Raw genomic sequence first — 19111 nt, 5'->3', positions numbered from 1 at the left:
AGATCCCCCAAATTATAGGCGATTGACCAGAAGTATGAGTGACAACTTGGGACATGTGATCAGTGTCTGAAGTGGGAGGGATGGCCTTGTGGGACTGAGCCCATGACTTGGGATCTGACACTAACTTCAGGTAGATAGTGTCAAAACTGAGTTAAATTGTAGGGTACCCTGTTGGCGTCCACTGACAATTGAAGAATGGCTTGTGGAAAATCACATCTGGTCTCAAGCGCTGTGAGAGTATAGAAGAAAATGGTTTTTACTTTAGCAGATAGTGCAGGGCCTCACAGGCTATTATAAAGACATTTTGGGGTTTACTCTGAATGTAATAAAGACCCATTGAAAGGTTATAAGAAGAGGGGTGACATTGTGATTTTATTTTAGAAGGATCTTTTTGTCTGTTCTTGAGGATAGATTTTGAAAGGTAGGGGCAGAAGCTAGGAGACAATTAGGAGGCTATTCTAGCAATCCAGGCACGTTTTGAAGATGGGCAATACAAGAATAGAAGTGGAGGTGGTGAGAATTGGTCACATTCTAACAGATATGTGAGAAAGAAGAGTTAAAGATCATTCCAAGTATTTATTCTGAGCCACTGGAAAGATGATGTTACCATCAACGGAGATGGGGAAGGAAGGTATAGATAAAACAAGAGTTCACTTTTGGGTTTTGTCAAGGCAAAGAAATGTTATGTTATGCCTGCTTAGGTATAATTCTTTTCTGGAGATGGTATCCTAAAGCAGATTGCTATAATCCATTGTCTTTACTGATCATAGTCTATATTCTGGATACACATGAATGAACTCATGTCTTTCTCTAGTTAGCTACCAGTGGGAACTAGTGAGTAGGTAAAAGCCATAAGAAATAAACATAGTTCTTTTCTGGACAAAAAGAAATAGAGCAAAAAAGTGCAGAACATTGAAAATTATTTAAAATTTGCTGTTTTTATTGGTAGAGGTATAATATTTTCTTAATACTTTAATCTCATTTTCTTTGTTTTATAAATTTTCTAGTACACTCTTCTCTAGTACTTCCATTTGTAGAGTAACAGTGGTTTTGTATGTCGAAGGACACTTATTCTTCAATTATATCTTCTTTAATCTTTTAACTTATAATAGTGAACATACTTCTGTAATGAATTAGATTTTTAATGGTGTCAACTTGCTGTGCACCTTTACCTTCTTATCTAGAAACCTTAAATACTTTTACTAGTTAGATGAACTATTGTAGTATGTCTGTAAAAAGTCTTCAGTGTTTCCTTGAGCTGCTATATTTCTTATTAGTGAAAAGATGTTAAAATGAAATTTTACTTTACAGTGTGGTGGCTCAGCCGGAGTATATTTCCATAGCTTTATTGGCAGCAGTTCTATACTTCTGTAGCATTATGGATATTTCTAATTTTCTTGATTTAATACTTCTGTGTTGTTTTAAAAGTCTATATAATATTCTGTTTTATAACCAAAACAAACCCCAATAAATATAAAAGAACAAAGGAGTCTCATGGCTTTATCAGCTATTATATTAGTTTTCTGGGGCTGCTATAATGAAGTACAACCAACTGGATGGCATAAAACAATAGAAATTTAGAAGTCCAAAATCAAGGTTTGGCAGAGTTGGTTTATTTAAGGGACTCTGAGCAGAAGCCTTCCTTCCTTTCCCCTTTCTTGATGGCTGTCAATTCTTGGTGTTCCCTGACTTGTAGCTATATCACTCCAATCCTTAGTAGTATTCTCTGTGTCATTAAATAGTATTCTGTGTGTGTGTCTGTCTCTCTTCTTCTAATGATAACTGCTAGTCTTACTGGATTAGGGCCCACCCTAATGACTTCATCTTAACCTAATTACATGTGCCCTATTTCCAAATGTTCACAGGCACTGGAGGTTAGGATTTTAATATACCATTTGGTGGACATAATTCAACTTGTTTTATAAGCTTAATGTTCACTTTTAAATTGAAGAAAAGGGAACACTTCCAAACTTATTTTATGAGGCTATTTTTACTCTGATACCAGTGATAAATAAGGAGACTCTAAGAAAAGAATATACAGGCCAATATCCCTGATGAATATAGATGGAAGAATTCTCAAAAAAATATTAGCAAACCAAATTCAGTAGCCTTTTGAAAGGATCGTAATGCCATGATCATGGGGGATTTATCCCTGGCATGCAAGGATGGTTCAACATTTGCAAATCAATATATATCATTTCCACATTAAGAGAAGGAAAGATTAGATGCAGAAGAAGCATTTAACAAAATTCGATATAAAAATTCTTTCAATATAAAAATTCTCAGAGAAGTGGTATAGAGGGAATGTGTCTCAATATAATAAAAGCCATATATGACAAGCCCACAGCTAACATCATTCTCAACTATGAATGTCAAAAGCTTTTCCTCTAGGATCAGAAATAGAATGGGTACCCATTCTCACCACACCTGTGAAAGTCCTAGACAGTGCAAATAGTCAAGAAAAATAAATGACTGGGGCACCTGGGTGGCTCAGTGGGTTAAGCCCCTGCCTTCCTCTCAGGTCATGGTCCCAGGGTCCTGGGATTGAGCCCTGCATTGGGCTCTCTGCTCAGCAGGGAGCCTGCTTCTCCCTCTCTGCCTGCCTCTATGCCCACTCGTGATCTCTCTGTCAAATAAATAAATCTTTATAAAAAAATGGTATCCAAATAGGAAAGGAAGAAGTAAAACTATTGCTATTTGCAGATGACATTATATTATATGTGAAAAACCTAAAGACTCCACCAACACCTGTTAGAACTAATAACTCGAATTCAATAAAATTGCAGGATACAAAATCAACATACAGAGATCACTTGCATTTTTTATACAGTCAATTTTATCTGACCCTAAAATTGCTACCTCAAATTTCTTTTGGCTTATACTTTTCTGGTATATCATTTTAATTTTATAGTTTTGTGTATATGCACATATATAACTTATATAATGTATAAATGTAACTAAATATAATATGTAAATTTAACTAATATACATAATATAGTTTTTTTTAGTACAGTTTTTTTTTCATTTTAATTTTCAAGCTTGATTGTCCATCCCCATTTTAACAAGATATATATACACTCCTTGCCCAGATGTTCATTGAAAGCATATAGATTTTTTCACATATATTATTTTACCGAATTAGGATTATATTACATTTCTGCATTTTGCCTTTGTCCCTCAAAAATACCCTGTTATATAATTATGTCCCTACTTATGGACATTCATTTTGTTTCTTTCCTTATTTTTGTACCTACCAACTATATCTCAGTAAAGTAGTACTTTTGGGGGGGGTGGCATAGATTCTCAGTATTGGGGTTTTTAGATTGAATTGTGTTTTTAATTTTAACAGTTGTTGCTAGGTTGATATAATATTCCTACAAGTTTATTATAGTATAATTACATTTTTTATTAGTCAACAATAAAAGAAAGTACCTCTTTCCATTTATCTCCCCAATAGTGTTTAAGTTTTTGCCAGCTGATGGAAAGAAACAAATTACATCTTAATTACTCTCATGATACCTCTGTTGAGGTCTCCAAGATTCCTGACATTCCTAGGTTTGGTGATTTTGTAGAATTTTGAGCACTCAGCATATATTCATACTTATTGCTCTGCTTTATTAATTATAACAAAAGGAAATAAAGCAAAATCAGCAAATGGATAAGGATCATGGAATGAGTATGATAGAAATCAGGCAGTTTCTCATGATTTTCTTCCAGTGGAGTCACATGAAACACATGAATTCCTTCAGCAACAAATTGTGGTATCATATATAAAATGCAGTCTACCAGAAACCTGTTTAGAGATTCAGTCCGTAGAATTTTTTATTGGAAAGGGGCTACATAGTTGTCCTCTATCTCAAATGTTATCAGCGCTCCAGACTTCCAGAAGGAAAGCAGGTATTCAGGATAAACGACATTGTCTGCACAGTTTCGGTGTAGTGACCAGCTCTCACTAGTTATTGTAGAGGGAATCCTCCCAGAAATTTAAATTCTAAAAGCCTAAAACCTTGCAAGCAGGCTTTCTAAGGATAGCAGTCTCTGGCCTGCTATGCGGTCCTTTCTTTTTCCTTGTTTCTTAAGTAGCTTTATTGTAATTTAATTCACATGTCATACAATTCACTCATTAAAAGAGCACAGTTCAGTGGTTTTTAGTATATTTACAGGAAGGTAAACCTATCATCACAATTTTAGAACATTTCATCACCTTAGAAAGGATCCTCGTACCGTTTTGCTTTCACTCTTCCCTTCTCATCTCTATAGACCCACTTCTCCAGTCTAAGCAACCACTTACTCCCAGCTGTCTATAGATTTCTCTGTTCTGGACACTTTGTATGAATGGAGTTGTAACATGTGGTCTTCCTGAATGACTTCTTTCACTTAGCAGAATGTTTTCAATGTTCATCCATATTGTAGCATGTAAAAGTACTTTTCTTTTTATGGCTGAATAATATTCCATTGTATGAGTATGTATACACACAAACTCACTCATACTGTATGTTGTTTATCCATTCATTAGTTGATGAACATTTGGGTTGTTTCCACCTTTCAGCTGTTAGAAACATTGCTGTGTTAGCTCTTTTCTCCATAATCTCCCAAGTACTTATTTAAAGAATAAATATAGAATCACATTTACATTCCTGGAATAAACCCTCCTTGATTATTATTCTTTTGAATAGTGTACATTATTCTTTTGATACATTGATAGATTATATCTGCTAGTGCTTTATTTACAAGTTTTGTATCCAAGTCACATTAGTCTGAGGTTTATCATGTTTTGAAATTAAGGCTATGTTTGCTTGATCAAATGATTTGAGATACTTTGTGTATTATTTTCCCTCTGGTCTGCAATAATATGTTAGAATTAACAGTTCTTTAACTTTTAGATAAAATTGAACTTTGAATCCATCTGATTCAGAAGGCTTTTTTTTTTTTTTTATATTTTATTTGTTTATTTGACAGAGAGCTAGAGAGAGAGTACAAGTAAGCAGAGCGGCAGGGAGAGGGGGAGAGAGAGAAGCAGGCCATCCGATGAGCAGGGAGCCTGATGCGGGGCTCGATCCCAGGACCCTGGAATCATGACCTGAGCCGAAGGCAGCCGCTTAACCAACTGAGCCACCCGGGTGCCCCCAGAAGGCTTTTTCAATGGGAAAGCTTTTGTTTCCATATTATTCTAGATTTTGAAAATGTTTTCTACTTTTTCTTGGGTTAATTTTGTTAATTTGTATTTTGCTGGGAAATTACCTGTTCCTTTAGGTTTTAAAAGTTATTGCCCAGAGACTTAAGACATAAGTTGCTTATATATCTGTGGTCATTTCTCATTTATCAATCTCTTTAGTGTTAATATACCTCTTTTTCTTTCTTTCTTTAATCAGGCTTGTGAAGATTTTATGTTATATTCTTACAAAAGTTTTCTTTTGAATTTCTTTTTTCTTTCTGTTGTTTGCCTATAAATGGGCTTGAAACTCTTTTTTTCTCTCTCTTTTCAGTGTAAGTCTTCATAATTTTTATCCTATTTCCTTCCCCACATCATGTTTGGATTTTTTGAGTTACCTATTTTGTCTCTGAGTTTTTTGAACTTTAATTCTGGAAAAATCTTAGTCATTTCTAAAAGTATTTACTCAATTTACTTTATCCTCTTTCTGGGAATCCTTTTAGGTAGTATTGATTTCATCCCTGCCTTTTAGCTTTTTCAAAATGTTTATATTTTCCACTTCTTTATTCCTTTTTTAGTGCTTTGTAGGAAAATTTCCTGACCTGAACTTATTACTCAATATGGTTTTTGCTTCTATTAATTTTGCTAGTTAGCTCATTCTTTTACAAAATTTCATTTGTAAGTTTATTTTAAATTTGTGTTCCCTTTGGTCTGTTCACTCTGTTTTCTGTGTTATAGGATGTTCAGTTTGTTGCCTTTGTTTCACCTTGCTGGGCCTCCTAAAGTGTCTGGTCCTCTTTTTCTTAGAGTACCAAGTTACAAACTAATGATATTTACATGAGAAGTGTGAAAGCACTAGGCTGTCATTTGTGTCTTCAGATGATTTCTGAGGGTAAAGGTGGGATGTGAGTAGAGGGGCTTGATTTGGAGTGATGCAGCATGAGCGTTGATTCCCAAAAGAAATTTCTGTTTCTGTGCCTAGCGGCATGATCTTCCCCAGGTCCTGCTCTCCTTTGTTCTATTTCAGAAGTAGGGGTGAGGGCAGAACACACATGGGCCTAGCACATACTTGTTACCATTCCCAAATTGGTTATGATCTAGGGCTTTTCTGCTGTTATAATCTCTCTTACCCTCCAGATGGCAGTAGGGTGGTAGCTGAACTTGACTGGTTGCATTGTGTGAGGTGGGAATTCTCTGCCAGTGAGGAACGGAAAAGGTCTTAACTAGAAAGATCTTTTCCAGTCTGTAACACTTGGCCCTCTCTATGTCTTAGCTACCGTTTCCCTCCCACGTTAGAAGCCAGTAACTTTTGGTGTTCTTAAGGTTTCTTTTGTGTAATCTCCAGACTTGGGCTGCAGGTAGGGAACCAGAAGTATATACTCATTTGATGTCTTGCACAAGAATGGAAGCCAGAGTATTTTTAAATTATCTGTTCTTGTCTTTGCCTTTCACTAAACTAAGCTCAGTAAAGGTAGAGATTGTTGCATATACCTTAGGACAGTTTATGGTACAAACTGGGTGCCTAGTAAATGATGAAAGAATATAATTTCAAAAGGATTCTTTCATCAAAAATACAAATTTACTACCAATATAGAGGTCTCTTAATGTTGTAAAATTATGCATTTATTAACAGCTTAACTTGTATGAAAGGTTTGGGAATCATTCAGATCACTTTAGAGAAAGTTGCAGCCCATAGAGTTAAAATAAAAAGAAAACAACTCACATAGTATAGTGTTTTAGATTTCCTGAAACATTTAACCTATGTTAATCAGGGCTGTTACTGTTGTCCCCATTTTATAGATGAAGAAGCCAGGGAGGACAAGGATTTATCTAAGACTAAATAGCTAATAAATGATGAGCTAATATATGGGGCTGGAAACAAGTCCTGACTTTAATTCTTTAGATAAGATGCTTTATTCCTTAGTGCTTTCCTGTTTTAGTGGGTATTTGACCAGTGGTATTGTTCCGATCTGTGCCATTCTGTCTTATCTTTTTGTGCTGTGAAAATGGAGCTCATGACTTTAAAAGAGTTTAAAGCTGAAGTCCTTAACAGAGGTTTTTCAGTACCCCCACATGATCTGTTTCCCATCCCTCCTTTTCAGCTTCTCCCTTTGTTTATGTTCCTCATGCCACACTGGGCTGCTTACTGTTTTTCCAACGTGCCAAGCATTCTGTTCACTCTGCTAGAAACACCTTCTCCCAGGTGACATCTTCACCTCCTTCAAATATTTGTGCAAAGTTAACCTGTTCAATTAGATTTCTCATGACTATCCTATTTAAAAGTGCAGTCTCTCTACTATTATATACATTTCCCATCCTCTTTCCTTGCATTGTTTTCCTGTTAGCACTCAACACATAACTCTTCCAGTACAAGTTATGATTTGTTATTTATTGTATTAGTGTTTGCCTTTCCTCATTATTAGGTTAGTCCAGTGCCTGGCACAGTACCTGGCTCAGTAAACGTTTGTTCGGTGAATGGACATAAGAAGGAAATTTAATTGGTTATATAAGATCTTGTTAGTAATACTTGTTTTTAATGAAGTTTAAAGACCTTTTACTCAGGATCATGCATTCATGCATTCATGAATAGCATAGAAATTGCTTCACTAAGTTTACTAAGATTTGTTTATCAATTTAAGGTTTCTTCTGAGTTTTATTGTATACCAATTTATGTAAAATCTACAGAATTTCTTAGAAAAATAATATGATTCTGTGTAAGACAGGTAACAACATAGAGTGTCTGTGTATTTGTTTTAATAAACAAAGCAATTCAGTGTTGACAACAAAGTTAGTATTTTTGAAAATACCAGCTGAGATCCAATTTAATTACAGTTTCCTTTAGAATATTTTCCTTATGTAACCAGTGACCACTGAAATCTTCAAGTATGTAGTGATAGATGTCACACTGATACTTTAAAAAATTGTTAATGAAGAATAATTTTTCTTTTTTATATTTTAGAATATTATTAATTATAATCCTTTTATGATTATATATTCAGTATTTGTGTTCAAATAGTAAAACAGGAATTTTCTTGTTTAGCCATTCTTGATTAGCTTTTGCTTTTATTTAAACATTTATTTTCTTTCTTGTAGATTTGCTTTGAGGTCACATTGATAAGAAATATGGAGCCACCTTTGATAACTTCACTTGTGAAAGAGAGAGTCTTCTTTTTTACTAAAAAAACATAAGGAAAACAAATAACCAAAGGAATCATGCCAGATGGGAACTCAACATCTTTTTCTATCATCTGTTTTTTAAACCATGAAGATAAATGGCTTGTGCTTTAAAGAATATTGTTTGTTCATCAACATTGTTTTTAGCAGTTTTAAAAAAATCTCTTTCTACCTTAACTACACAACTCTTTTATAAAATTTAATGCATATACAAATCTTTAAGATTTCTATTTTAGAACTTCAGTGTTTATATACCCTATTTTTGCTTGACAAAGTCATCAGAAATATACAGCATCAGGAAAGATATGGTATTTGGAAACTTATGTTGCTGTAATTTACTACAGTGAATTTAAGTGGACAATTCAAGACATCATCACATTTATCATCAGAAATATCACATAAACATATAATTCTTGGCTTTAATGTAAGAAATTTTCTTGAAAATGGCATGGGTAAAATTCTTACGGAAACCTGGTGGCAATCTTGGAAAAGTTTATCAACCTGGAAGTATGCTCTCCCTTGCCCCTACCAAAGGCTTGTTAAATGAACCAGGACAAAACAGCTGCTTTCTTAATAGTGCTGTACAGGTGAGACCATAATTTCTTGTTAAATTTACAAAAGTGCTTCTCAGGAGATCCTTTGTTTAATGTTTCTTAAAGTGTAAGATTAAAGTTTTTGTTGCCTGAAATGACTTTTTAATATTACTTTTAATGGTATCAAAGATATTTTGACTTAGAATTTTGTTTTTTTATTAAAAATAGAAATCAATATTATTTATTTAATATAAATGGGAATGGTTTTGCAACAGAATAATGTATTACTGTGATATAAAATATTTTGATTTAAAATGTTTACTTAGTAAATTAAAATTATGTATCTAAAATATATAAAATAATTTCTTTAGAGTCTGCTAATCTACCCCCCCACTACTCCCTCCCCACACACACTTTTTTTTAAAAAAGGAATCCAGTAGAATCCCTGTAGATAGCTTGGGTTGAAATGAGAATGCAGTTTTAATTCTCAGGACTCAAACTTCCTTCAGCCTCCACTCTGACCTTAAATCGCTTCTCTGGAATCATATTTGGACACCATTGTTAGTGGAATTGAAGATTGATCCATTTTGCTCCAGTCCTTGTTGAAATTCTTTTAATTAACAAGTATATGCTAACCTGCTTTTCTTCTTTAGATAAATATCCTTTCTTATGTAAGATGTAGTTTTTATTCAGTAGTTCCAGATTTTGTAGGGTCTTGTGTTTTTCTGACCATTGACTCTATAATACTAAAGATGAGGAAGATTTAGAATATTGGAATGTTATTCTATTGACTGTAAAATATACCTTAGAAGAATTTATTTAAAATAAATCACTTCTCACATATTTTTCCATTGTTTTTTTTTCTCCTGAAAACAATAGAAAGAGAAATATTGGTTAATTAATTCATGATAAATGAACATATCTAGAATGTGTTACATGCTTAGACATCTGACTCAGACTTGTTTTCTCAATTGTTCTCTGTCTGAGACAGATGTTAAACTTGAAAGTTCTGTAATTCGCTCAGGCAAAGAGATCTAATTGGCATTCTAAAATGCACTGGGACCCTTAAATGGGAGACACTCTTCTGCCTTGGCCAAAAGATCTTACTGGCATTAAGTGCTATGAAAGTTGCAGGAAAATATTTGTTGAACATCACTGCATGTAGGGAAATAGTTTATACCAAAAGACTTAGAAATAAATGCTTTTGTTTAAATCAGGCTGTTAGAAAGGGTTTCTATTACTTTAAATCTTTATCTGTTAACCCTTTTCCAGTTCTTTTTTTATGTTTATGTATTTCCCTCTATTTCTGTAGTTCCCAAATGCTGTGTGTAGTTAGTGAGATGAAAAGCATGTTATAACAAAATTCTGAGTAAGGACACTTATGGTAAAGAAAATGGAGAAGTATTCCAATGATTATATATATAATATTATATAATATATATATAATATAATAATGTATATAGTAATATAATCATTCCAATGATTATATATATAATACATATTTTTTTAATGAACAGTCCAGTAATCTTTACTATGAAGGTTATTAAATTTCTGCTGCTCTTCACTCCTTTATATAGATTCAGCATTTCATCTGATATCATGTATTCTCCTTCAAGGACCTCTTTTAACATTTCTTGTAGGTCAGGTCTGTCATTGGTGAGTTCTTTCAGCTTTAGTATTTCTAGAAAAAAATCTGTTTCACTTTTGTTTTTGAAAGATATTTTTCCTAATTAAAGAAGTCTAAGTTGGCAGTTTTTTCCTTTCTGTACTTTAGAGATTTTGGTCCCTTGACTTCTACCTTATATTATTTCTAGTGAAAAACTATTGTCATTCTTTGTCTTCTGTATGTAATGTGTCCTTTTTTTCCTGGCTCCTTTTAAGATTTCTCTTTTTCACAACTTTAAGGCAATTTGATACTAATGTGCCTTGACATAGTTTTCTTCATGTTCCTGTGTTTGGGTTTATTGAGCATCTTAGATCTGTGGATTTATAATTTTAATCAAATTTGGAAAGTCTTTGATCATTATTTCTTCAAATTTTTCTGTCTCTTCCTTTGAGGGACTGCAATTACATATAGTTTATCTTAGGTTGTCCCACAGTTCACTGATACTCCCTTAATTTTCATTCTCAGTCTTTTTTTCTTTCTCTCTGTTTCATTTTTTTATGGTTTCTGTTACAATGTTTTCAACTTCATTAATCTTTTCCTTTGCAACGTCTAATCTGCTGTTAATCCCATCCAGTATATTTTAAATTCAGACATTCTATTTTTAACCTCTTTTTAACTTCTTAAACATCTTTCAGCTCTTAACATGTTCATTCTCTTCTATAGCATCTTGAACATATGAAATACAGTTATAATAATCTTTTTAATGTACCCATCTACTAATTCTGTCATTCTGCACACTCTGGGTTTTGACTGATTTTTTTTTTTTCCTCCTCATTTGGGAATGTATTTCCTTGTTTATTTTAATGCCTGGTAATTTTTGATTGGGTGTCAGATATTTTGAGTCTTATTTTATTGGGTGATAGATATTTTTTATTCCTAGGAATGTTCTTGAACTTTGTTCTGGGATAGAGTTGCTTTATTTAGAAGCTGTTTGATCAATTTACTTTTAAGCTTTGTTAGGCAGTCCCAGAGTTGTGTTTATTCCAGGATTAATCAGAGTAGATTAATCTGGATAAAACCCTTCCTTCTTTAGCTAATGCTCTGTGGATTATGAAGCATTCTACATTGACTATTAGCAACACTATCCTAGGCAGGTAAGAGCTCTGGGCACTATCCCCTCTAATTTTGGGGAGGTATTTCTTTTCTCAGCCTCGGGTAGTTTCCTCACAGTATTTGCCTGAATACTCAAGGGGGAGCCTCTGTAGAGCTGTGGTGTTTACTCTGTGTGCAGCTCTCTTCTCTGCTGTACTCTGCCCTGCCAACTCTAGCTGCTTTAGCATCTCTGAACTTCCACCTCTATCTCTTCAGCTCAGGAGATCTGTTGGCCCAAATATTAAAATGCCTGCCATAAACTAATTTGCAAAGCCAGTCTTCACTAACAAGACAGGTACTCAAATATAGATTTTATGATAGAAAAAGCCTGACTTCATTTTTTAAAAGGCAGTCTGTAAATGTTATTATATATTTTGATGAATAGTTTTAAAAATTGCTGAGAAATAAATTGTGGAATATGTCTTATAAGAAATTATGAAAAGTGGACATTATTAAAATGTACTATTTTCAGTAGTTGCTGCACTAATTTACATTCCTACCAACAGTGCCTGAGGTTTCTCCTTTCTCCACATCCTCACCAATACTTATTATTTCTTTTCTTTTTTGACAGTAGCCAATCTGATAGGCGTGAAATCGTATCTTACTGTGGTTTTGATTTGCATTTCCCTGTTGAACATATTTTCAGATCTCTGTTGGCTACCTGTATGTTTTCTTTGGAAAAATGTCTATTCGAGTCCCCTGCCCATTTTTTAATCAGGTTGTTGATGATGTTGTTGATATTAAGTTCGATAAGTTCTTTATATATTATGGATAGCAGCCCCTTACTGTATGTATGAGTTGCAAATATCTTCTCCCAATAAGCAGGTTGCCTTTTTGTTTTGTTGATGGTTTCCTTGGTGTGCAAAAGCTTTTAGTGTAATATAATCCCATTTTTTTATATTTACTCTTTTGCCCTTAGCAGAAGAGACTGGTCAAAACAAACTATATATATATATCTAAGACTGATGTCAGAGAGCTCACTGCATTTCTTTTCTTCTAGAAATTTTATGGTTTCAGGTTTTACATTCAAGTTTCTAATCCATTTTGAAGTTTTTTTGTATGTCATGTAAATGTGGTTCAGTTTCATTCTTTCCCATGTAGCTGTCCAGTTTTCCTAACACCATTTATTGAAGAGACTCCGATATTTTCTTCATTGTATAGTCTTGGCTTCCTTTGTCACACGTTAATTGACCATATATGCATGTGTTTATTTTTGGGCTCTCTGTACTGTTCCATTGACTTAAATGCGTCTGTATTCCTGCCAGTACCATACCATTTTGATTACTATAGCTTTGTAGTGTAGTTTGAAATCAGGAGGCATGATGCCTCTAGCTGTGTTCTTCCTTCTCAAGATTACTTTGGCTATTTGGGTACTTTTGTGGTTCTGTACAAATTTTAGGTTTATTTTTACTTCTGTGAAAAATGTCATTGCTATTTTGATGAGCATTGCATTGAATCTATAGATTGCTTTGGGTAGTATGGATATTTTAACAGTATTAATTCTTCCAGTCCATGAACATGGACTATCTTTCCATTTGTATCTTTTTTTATTTCTTTCAACAATGTCTTACAGTTTTCAGAGTATAGTCAGAGCTTATTTTATTGTGCTTTACCTTATTACACTTTGCAGATACTGCATTTTTTACCAATTAAAGGTTTTTTACAACCCTACATCAAACATGTCAGTGGACACCATTTTTCCAATAGCATTTGCTCATGTGGGGGCTTTGTCATATTTTTATAATTCTTGCAGTATTTCAAAGTCTTTCATTATTACTGTATTTGTTATGGTGATCTGTGGTCACTGATCTTGATATTACTATTGTAATTGTTTTGGAGCACCACAAACTACTCTGATATAAGATGGCAAAGTTAATTGATAAATGATATATGTGTTCTAAGTGCTCCATTGACCAGCTGTTCCCTCATCTCTCTTCATCTCCTTGGGCCTCCCTATTCCCTGAGACACAACAGTATTGAAATTAGGCCAATTAATAACCCAATGCCCTATGAGTGTTCAAATGAAAGGAGTTCATGTCTTCTTTATTTATATTTTTTAAAATGTATGTATATATGTATTTATTATTTGAGAGAGGGAGCACACACCCATGAGCACAAGTGGGAGAAGGGCAGGGGGAGAGGAAGACGGTGAGAATCTCAAACAGACTCTGGACTGAGCATGGAGCCTAACGTGGGGTTTCATCTCACACAACCCTGAGACCATGAACTGAGCCAAAGTTGAGTTGGATGTCCAACCAACTCAGCCACCCAGGTGCCCCTGTCCTCTCACTTTAAAGCAAAAGGCTAGAAATGATTAAACTAAGTGAAGAAGATGTATCAAAAATTGAGATAGGCTGAAAGTGAGGCTTCTTGTACCAAACAGTTAGCCAAGTTGTGAATACAAAGAAAAAGTTCTTAAAGGAAATGAAAAGTTCTACTCCAGGGAAAACACAAATGATAAGAAAGTGAAACAGCCTTCTTCCTGTTATGGAAGAAGTTTTAGTGGTCTGGATAGAAGATCAGACCAGCCATGACATTCCCTTAAGTCAGAGCCTAATCCAGAGCAAGCCCCTCACTCTTTTCAATTCTGTGAGGGCTGAGAGAGGCAAGGAAGCTGCAGAAGAGAGGTTCGAAGCTAGCAGAGGCTAGTTCATGAGATTTAAGGAAAGTGCTGATACAGAAGCTGCAAAAAGCCATCCAGAAGATCTAGCTAAGATAATTCATGAAGCTAGGTACACTGAACAACAGATTTTTCAATGTAGACAAAACAGCCTTCTACTGAAAGACGATACCATTTAGGACTTTCATAGCTAGAGAGGAGAAGTCAATGCCTGACTTCAAAGATCCAAAGGACAGGCTGGCTCTCTTGTTAAGGTCTAATATAGGTGGTGACTTTAAATTGAAGCCAGTACTTATTTGCCATTTTGAAATTTCTAGGGCCTTTAAAAATTATGCTTAATCTACTCTGTCCATGCTCTATAAATGTAACAACAAAGCCTTGTAAACAACACATTGTTTACAACATGGTTTACTGAATCATCCTGCTGATGACTTTGAGGGGTTTAAGACTTAAGTAGAGGAAGTAACTGCAGATATGGTAGAAAAAGTATGAAAACTGGAATTAGAAGTAGAGCCTGAAGATGTGACTGAATTGCTGCAATCTCATGATGAAACTTTAATGGGTAAGAACATCTTAATGGATGAGCCAAGAAAGTGGTTTCTTGAGATGTAATATACCCTTGTGAAGATGCTGTGTGCATTGTTGAAATGACAACAAAGCATTTAGAATATTACAAAAACTTAATTGATAATGCAGCTGCAGAGTTGAGAGGATTGAGTCCAATTTTGAAAGTTCTGTGGGTAAAATTCTATCAAACAGCATTGCATGCTATGTAAAAGTAGTTGGTGAAAGGAAGAATGAATTGCTATGGCAAACTTCATTATTGTCTTATTTCAAGAAATTATGATAGCCACTCCAGTTTTCCACAACCACCACCCTGATCAGTCAGCAAGCTATCATATCAAGGCAGGACTTTCTGCCAACAGAATGATTACAACTCTCTGAAAGCTCAGGTGATGGTTAACATTTTTAGCAATAAAATATTTTTAAATTAAGGTATATACATTGTTTTCTAGACACAATGCTATTGCACAGTTAATAGACAACAGTATAGTGTAAACATAACTTTATATGCACTGGGAAACTAAAAAGTTTATGTGACTGACTTATTGCAATATTAGCTTTATTAGAATGGCCTGGAGTTAAACATGCAATATCTCAGAGGTATGCCTGTACAGGTCTTTCACCTCCTTTGTTGAGTTTATTCCTAGATATTTTATTCTTTTTGATCTAATTGTAAATGGGATTATTTTCTTAATTTCTCTTTCTGATACCTCATTATTAGTATAAAACACAACTGATTTCTGTGTGTTAATTTTGTATTCTGCAACTACAGAATTCATCCTGATAGCTTTTTGGTGGAGTCTTTAGGGTTTTCTATATACAGTTATCATGTTATCTGCAAATAGTGATAGTTTTACTTTTTTCCACTTAGATACCTTTTATTTCTTTTTCTTGCCTAATTGCTGTGGCTAGCACTTCTTGAATAACAGGAGAGTGAATACTTTTGTTTCTGATTTTAGAGGAAAAGTTTTCAGCCTTTCACTGTTGAGTATAATATTAGCTGTGGGTTTATTGTGACCTTTATTATGTTGAGGATGTTTCTTTTATAATCACTGTATTGAGAGTTTTTCTCATAAATGATGTTGAATTTTTGTCAAATCCTGATTCTGTATAAAGATCACTAAAGATCATTATGTGATTTTTTTTCTTTGTTTTGTAATGTGGTGTAATATGGTAATTGATTTACAGATGTTGAGCTACCTTGCATCCCTGGAACAAATCTCACTTGATAATGGCATCTGATCCTCTTCATGTACTATTGAATTTCATTTGCTAATATTTTGTTGAGGATTTTTATATCTATGTTCATTGGGGATATTGGTCTGTTATATTTTCTCTTTCTTTCTCTCTCCCTCCCTCCTTCCCTCTCCCTCCTCTCTTCTCTCCTCTCTTCTGATCTCTTTTCCTTTCCTTTTTCCTTTTCTTTTCCCTTTCCTTTCCTGTTTTTGATATCAGGGTAATGTTGGCCCTGTAAAATGAGTTTGAAAGTGTTTCTTCCTCTTTAATTTTTTTGGAGTAATTTGAGAAGGATAATTACCAACTCTTTAAATGATTAGTAGAATTCATCTGTGAAACTGTCTGATCCTGGACTTTTGTTTGGGGGAAGTTTTTAAATTACTGATTCAATTTCATTACTTGTAATCATTCTGTTCAGATTTCCCATTTCTTTGTGATTTGGTCTTAGAAAGTTGTGTTTTTTTCTAGGAATTTATCCATTTTTTTCTAGGTTTTTCAGTTTGTTGGCCTATCATTTATAGTAGTCTCTTAAGATTCTTAGTATTTATATGGTGTCAGTTGTAACATCTCCTGCATTTCTGGTTTTGTCTATTTGGACTCTCTTTTTTTCCTGATGAATCTGGTGAGATAGTTTATTGGTGAGAAGTTTATTGATTTTATCTTTTAAACGAACCAACTTTTAGTTTCACTATTATTTCTAATTTTCTTTTTTTTAAGTCTGTCATTTATTTTTACTCTGACCTTTATTATTTCCTTCCTTCTACTAACTTTGGGCTTTGTTCTTCTTTTCTAGAGTCTTTACATGTAAAGTTAGTTTGTTTATTTGGACTTTTTTTGTTTCTTGAGGTAGGCCTATATTGCCATGAACTTCCTTCTCAGAGTTGCTTTTGCTGCATCCTATAGATTTTGGAAAGTTGTATTTCCATTTTCATTTATCCCACCTACCTACCTACCTACCTTTCTTTCTTTCTTTCTTTCTTCCTTTTTAAATTTATTTATTTAACAGACGGAGACCACAAGTAGGCAGAGAGGCAGATGGAGGAAGCAGGCTCCCCGCTGAGCAGAGAGCCCCATGTAGAGCTCGATCCCAGGACTCTGGGATCATGACCGGAGCCGAAGGCAGCGGCTCAACCCACTGAGCCACCCAGGCGCCCCCACCTTCACATTTCTAAGCACTTTTTACCCCTTGTCTTTTTATTATTCAAGTGCATAACATGCAGTGTTATATTAGTTTCAGGTGTACAATATAGTGATTCACCGGTTCTGCACAGTTCTCAGTGTTCATCAGGATAAGAGGACTCTTCCCCTTTATCTATTTCACCCACCCTCCAGACTATTTAAGAGTCTTTTATTTTATTTTTTTTTTTTTTAGTTTGGCTCTTTTTTTCTTTGTGCATTTTTGTTTCCTAAATTCCATATATAAGTAAAATCATATGATATTTGTCTTTCTTTGACTGACTTATTTCACTTGGCATTATGTCCTCTAGTCCATCCATGTTGGTGCAAATGGCAAGATTTTACTTAACTTTTTTTTTTCAATTTGTTTGTCTACCCATTGGTTGTTTATAATCAATATTTTAAAATGAAGTAGGATGAAAATTAACAATTAGAATAACTTTTGATATGGATTTGTTAAAAGAGAGGATAAACTATTATACTAAATAATGTATAGAAAAGTTACATAAATATTTTTTCTGTAGTTTGAATCCAGTATAACTTAAACATTTTGCTAATTCAGAAAACATTCCAGTTACATTTGAAGAGATACTTCATTGGCCTTATAAACAGATTATGGAGGGTATTCTCTTTTAAATATTAATTTTAAAATATTCTGAATATTTCAGAATTTTATCTGACATAAGTATAATTAAGTAGTTATGACACTTGATGTGGTTTTAAATTCTCTAAGTTAAAAGCAAAGCTATAATCTTTAATAACTAGCATTTATTGTGTTCTTACTTGTGTTGGTACTTACTTGAACACTATATGTTCTCTCTAATCTAATTCTTACAGCAATCCAAAGGGGTAAGTACTGCTTTATCTTCGTTTTACTGATGAGAAAATTGAGTTTTAGTAAATATCTTGCTCAAGTCAACCCAAGAGCTGATAAGCAATAAATCCAGAATTAATACCCAGGCAGTTGGCCTTTAAATGTTGTATTACTAAGCACAGTGCTATGCTACTTCCCAAGGTTGTGCTGTCCTGGTCTTCATCTGAACAGATGAATGAATTCCAGTGTCACATACTTTATGGTACGATCAGTTATGTATGATATGCAAGAGAATTATTAGACATTTTCAAGTGTTTTGCAAAAACACTGAATTATTTGTAATAGATAAATTGATCCTGTTAGTTTTCTTTAAGGAAAAGCAACTCTCAAAGGGAAATTCTGAAATGGCCATTAGTTATTGAGTAATTGAAAATATAGGGTATCTGTTAAAATCATTTGTTTTTCTTAGTCTTTGTTTCTAGTTGGGAGAAATGAGAGATCATGAATAGATTTTCTAAGTTATATTATTTCCCGAAATGACTGAAAGATATAGGGAGACTTGGAAGTCTGTTTGTTGTAATAGTAATTACGGCAACAATTAGCAGCTGGTGTACATTGCATTCCAGCCTCTAAGCATTTTATATAGTAGTACATATTGTTTAATCCCTATAAGAACACCATGAGGCAGGCAGAGCTATCCTCACTTTATAGTTTTCAGATTTTTTTAGATTTTAAATACTGGACGGATTTTATTTAAACACTTAGTGTTTTTTGTTTGCTTTTTTCTTTTAGTAGCAAATGATGAATGGATAATTGCAGCAAATTATATTCATATTATTCCTTAACTGATGCATTTTACTGTACTGTCCCCCTGTTACTACACAGCTGGCCGCCTTGTCATTCAATACACAAGGCCACAAGCCTCTGCTCACCTTTTTTTCTGGCTGTTCCTTACTGACCCTTATTTGATACACCCTGGCTTTCAACTCCAATTATATTTCCTTCCTAAAGTTCAGTCTGTTCCAAGTATTATAATCACTTCCTCTTTCATGTCACTGCCAAGACCTCCATTCAGTGTCCCATG

At 34.0% G+C, this 19111-nt stretch overlaps 1 protein-coding gene across 3 annotated transcripts in view; it reads left to right on the top strand.

Moving 5' to 3' along the window:
* USP53 (ubiquitin specific peptidase 53) overlaps positions 1–19111 on the top strand; it is a 67404-nt gene that overhangs the window by 7083 nt on the left and 41210 nt on the right. For 2 of the 3 annotated variants that reach the window (XM_059169426.1, XM_059169417.1), the window contains exon 2: positions 8246–8913. The exons of the other annotated variant lie outside the window; for it this stretch is intronic. In XM_059169426.1, coding sequence (XP_059025409.1) covers positions 8770–8913 — 144 coding nt within the window. In that variant the 5' untranslated portion in view covers positions 8246–8769. The remainder of the gene's footprint in view (positions 1–8245; positions 8914–19111) is intronic. 3 annotated transcript variants of the gene reach the window in all.

Source organism: Mustela lutreola, chromosome 1 (genome assembly GCF_030435805.1).
Source record: "Mustela lutreola isolate mMusLut2 chromosome 1, mMusLut2.pri, whole genome shotgun sequence".
Lineage (NCBI taxonomy): Eukaryota > Metazoa > Chordata > Mammalia > Carnivora > Mustelidae > Mustela > Mustela lutreola.
This window is presented reverse-complemented; position numbering and strand designations above follow the sequence as displayed.